Below are 4,381 nucleotides of genomic sequence, written 5' to 3'. Positions count from 1 at the left end.
TGTTCCGTCTTGTTTGACGGTGGTAATGGGAATGTCTGAGAGGGTGACTGCCACTGTGACGCCGTTATCGGTCAAGAGAGGTACCACCACCTGCACCAAGAACATGGAACACTTTAGTTACTGTAACAGAATACTGCATGACGATACGTTTACTTACAGCATTTCTTTGTGTTTGTTAGATGCTAGAAGCAAGAACTCTAGTTAAGCTGAACCGCTTGCTGCAGATTAAAGCAAATGTAATTATTACCTGTGGCAGCTACTTTGAGAAATGGGCCTTTTTGAGTAGTGGGAAGGAGGGAGATGGCTTAAGGTGGGAATAACAAGGCACCTGTGTTAAAGGAGCTGTGATAAAACCATTGCTTATTTGCGGTTGCAGTAACCAAGGCGATAACGATTAGTATATTAATGGTGCGCATTTTGCTTAAAGTAAAATTGTACGTCTTTAGCTCTCTCTAAATACATGATGAGACGAAGCGCTGTCGTATACCACACATTACTAACATGTAAAAGTTTTGGAATGCTGCTAGTATGGACCGATGTCCATTCCACAATTCGAGGAGCCAATGTGTCATATTACTTTAATTCAATATAATATGGAAAACCCACGGCGATAAAATTTAAGAAACATGACCATTGTTGAATGCACCCATGCATTAAGCAGTTGTATTTAGTTTCCACGCATCATCTCTAAGGTGAAGTTCACGTAGAAACTCCACAGCTTGTGCTTCTCTCCTGCACATCCATTTAGTCTCCTCTATAGGCATCCAACCTTCCACCACACAAACGCTACTTCCCCTGCGTGATATAATGCAGCCGATTCAGTGTCTTTCTTCTCCCCTAATCCTTTCAAACGTGTAGAATTGATAGACAGTGGCGTTCATGATTAATGGCATTGTAAATGGGACACAGTGAACAAGATTATGTCTGTTCAGAGTACACGCCCTCCTCGAGGGCAGATGACGGTCAATTCGTAACGAAATCCAAATCTAATTAGGGCTTTTTGCCTAAATTGTCCATTTGAACAGACATGAATTGCAAAGTCTCTTCGTCTTGTCGAACACTACCTCCAATGCTATCCTCAAGATCAGTCTGTACACGTTACTTTAGTTAGTGCACAATCTACATCTTCATATCCAACAGGCGGTATATTTTGCGAGGCCACATTTTAATATGATGCACGGTGATTATTTGAGGATGGAGTTGTGCAATGTAGCCGAAGCACTTTGTTGGTGAGATGACGTTCAGCACTCAGATTGTGTATTTGCCCTATGGATGATGGGATTTGTGGTATACAGCCTCTAGAGCAGTACTAGGTCCCCTTTGTGGTAGATATTAGTCACACTGTGTTTGCCAAGGAGGGGTTGCAAGTTTGTCTAATCCTTCCTTGCGTCAAAGTGCATTCTCTAAAACATTGTGGAATGCTACTTCCGTGTTTGATAAGAAAATATCGGTTAGCAGGCTTATTTTATGATATGTAAGCATCAAACACAGTGGATTGCTAGCTGATGCATGAGCTGTAGCTCAGTACTTAAATGGGTTGGACATAAGCTTAAATCCTTCTTAATACTCGATACGTGAGGTATTCACAAATAAAATTGCTGGAAATTAATCGCTGCATTCCCCTTTTTATACCAAAGACGGTGATCCACTCTAAATACGGTAATCACAAACAATGGGACACTAATATCATTGAAGCAAAAAGTGAGTTCCGTGACCTTTATTGGTGATATGCTGGTGCACATATTTGTTCCAATGTTTGACTTCCAGTCCAGCAGATGTAGAGAGGTCCATTGACGAGGGGAAGGGAGAGGAAGGAGGAGAGGGAATAAATAAATTAGATTTTGACATGTTAAAAGATTTCTGCTGCCGTGTAATTTAGACAACATCGAATAAGTTCACATTAGATGGGGAGTTAACATTTGCTGAGATGCACTGTGTGAATTTGAGAGCTATCAACGGAGTTATTTTCGAGATTTCAATCTCAATGCCACTTAAGTGTGCAAAGGAGATATAAGAGGATAAAAGCAGGAAACACGCATCGGAGGCCTGCTCTGTGTCGCATAATTTGTGGAAGATAATAGGCGCACAATATCTTGTATAAATTGCACTAGCGATTTGAAAATCAGCTGTCAATCACAGGTTGGTGATTTTCAAACGGCGAAGCAATCGATGCACACCAAGTCGCGATTCGGTCACAAAGTCGTGCTCACATTTGAAATGCTGAAGGACGTCGTCTGCTATCCTGCACTTTTTCTCTTGGTTTACGCAGTACTCATTTTGTTTAATCAATTGCGTGAATTTGACCTTCGCGTTTGTTGTGTCATCTGGACGGTGACAGACATTGCATTTGTTTTGATGAAGAGTAGGTGCTGTTATTCAGGTTGAAGGAATGCATTTCTAACATCAAGAACATGTAGATTGCCAAAATAGAGGATGTCACAAGGCAGTTCAGACCGATGATTATGTGGAAGAAGAAGAAGAGGACTCTGCGGAAACATCTGATGCGGAGTTTATCAGATTGCAGCGAATACTCAATTTCTTCGCGCATAGAAGTCGTTCAATGTGGACGTTACGGTTACAAACCTTAGTAGGGGAAGAAACAGGAGGAGCAGCCGCTGACACGAGCTATGGAATAGAAGAAATTCCTGATGGATGCGGGTGGGAAGGTGGGGGCGTGAATAAGGCAAGGAAGAGTGAGGCCGACAAGAGGAAGAGGGGTAGTAAGGCAAAGTGCTGTTTGATGAAGGAGGAGAATGGCAGAATGGAGAAAGAGGTGAAGGAGGAGGAGGTGTACGAGGAGAATTGGGAGGATGGGAATGTGACGGAATCCCGTGGAAGGAGTCGTGTGAGATGGAGACGATTGAGGGCCCGAGTAGCTGCACTCGGAGCAAATCTACGCAGACACCGACACCAACATCGACATTGAATGAATGGTCCACCAGACACCGAATTGAGAGAATGCAGGCCTCTAATGCCACGACATGCAAGGTTGGTAAGGCTGTCTTTCTGCTTAATGTAACGCCTTGATAATTGAGTTATAAGTGACATGTCAGTTGCGTGACATGTAATCGGCGTCACTTTGTGATACCTGCTCACACATGCAGCGCTGTGTGAAAAGGATAGAATTGAGGAGGTGGGTGAAGAGTGGGCAGGATATGCACGGTCTGAGGAAGACGACTACTTTTGCTGCATTTGTTCACGACGAGAGGTTCACAGGTCATTTGGTTGAGTGTGAAGCTGGAATTGCTCTGACTGATTGCAAACGCACTACTCGGCACGCAAGGAATGTGAGACTGCCTCCATCGCATCGCAAAGAGTCGTCATGGAATGAATGGAGAAGTAGATTTTCATGCATCTAGGTGATAGGTGGCAGAACACTTGACACACTTGTGAGGATTGCGTAGGAGATAAGGGGTCTTTGCCATCGGCACCTTAATTACCTATTCTTTCACAAAGTGCTGAAAATACTTTCCACTGCTTCGAGAGGAGGATCGCGTTGGCTTGCATATGCTCGTTCACGTTCGCCTTCACCATCATCCCATCTCTTCTCTTCTTCCTTTCTTTCCTTCAATTAGTGTGCGACTGAAAACTGCTAATGCACTGGGCAGCCATGTTGCCAGTGAAAAGGGACACTACGATGTCGCTTCCACCACCGAGTTCGTCTGCCTAGGTGACCAGTGCTCCTGTCATTGCTGCGGTCAATGAGAATGTGATCCACGGAGAGAAGGCACCAAAACGACGGCACCTGGAGGCTTGGCTGGAAGTGCACGCAGAGCACACGTTGTATTGCGTGGAGTCGGAAGACAAAGTCGATGCCGATAGGGCTGCAACGGCTTGTGAAGGGAACACGGATTAATGGAGGCGCTTACATATCGTGCCAACATGCTTAATGCGTTGAGCAAGGTGGTTACTCATGCTGCAAGTAGCAGCATTCAGCGGTCGGTAGCATCCGCCTCCACTGTTTATGTCAGGGTGCTGACGGAGCATCAGCAGAAGCAGCTGTTCCATTTCGTCGCCACTTCGGCCTATTATGGCAATCCACGCCATACTCAAGTAGCTGCAGTCTCTTCCGCTCGTTCTTTTACCCTCAACTGTTCCATTGGATATGTATCCAACATCCTTGTGAGACTAGACTAACGGAGACAAAATGAGACGAGTCGAGATATGACTAACTCACATTCGTTCCATTGACGTCTGCGTCCGTGCTAATTGGCTAGGACAATCAATGGATTGTGGGGAAGAATATACACAAGGGTCGTAAAGATAGGGAGCAACATCTAAATGAGACATCGCAATCAGCAGTATGAAGCGAAGCACAGAGGAACCTGAAGCCTAACGATGTGCTCAACCAATAGTCATACTGCCTGACACCTTCCAGATA

General features: G+C 44.7%; 1 protein-coding gene across 1 annotated transcript; it reads left to right on the top strand. All coding sequences in view use genetic code 11, as the record gives it.

Moving 5' to 3' along the window:
- Positions 1 to 2,169: 2,169 nt before the first annotated feature.
- Positions 2,170 to 3,359, top strand: EGR_10939 (hypothetical protein; the record flags this gene model as incomplete). The annotated part of the gene is made up of 3 exons (XM_024500188.1): positions 2,170 to 2,362; positions 2,418 to 2,845; positions 3,105 to 3,359. 3 exons carry the CDS (start codon positions 2,170 to 2,172, stop codon positions 3,357 to 3,359), a joined length of 876 nt encoding a protein of 291 aa, XP_024345399.1.
- Between the last annotated feature and the right edge of the window lie 1,022 nt (positions 3,360 to 4,381).

The sequence above is a fragment of the Echinococcus granulosus genome (genome assembly GCF_000524195.1).
Source record: "Echinococcus granulosus chromosome Unknown EG_S00307, whole genome shotgun sequence".
In the NCBI taxonomy this organism is placed as follows: Eukaryota; Metazoa; Platyhelminthes; class Cestoda; order Cyclophyllidea; family Taeniidae; genus Echinococcus; species Echinococcus granulosus.
Note: the sequence above shows the minus strand (reverse complement) of the source record. Positions and strands in the feature narration are given on the sequence as shown.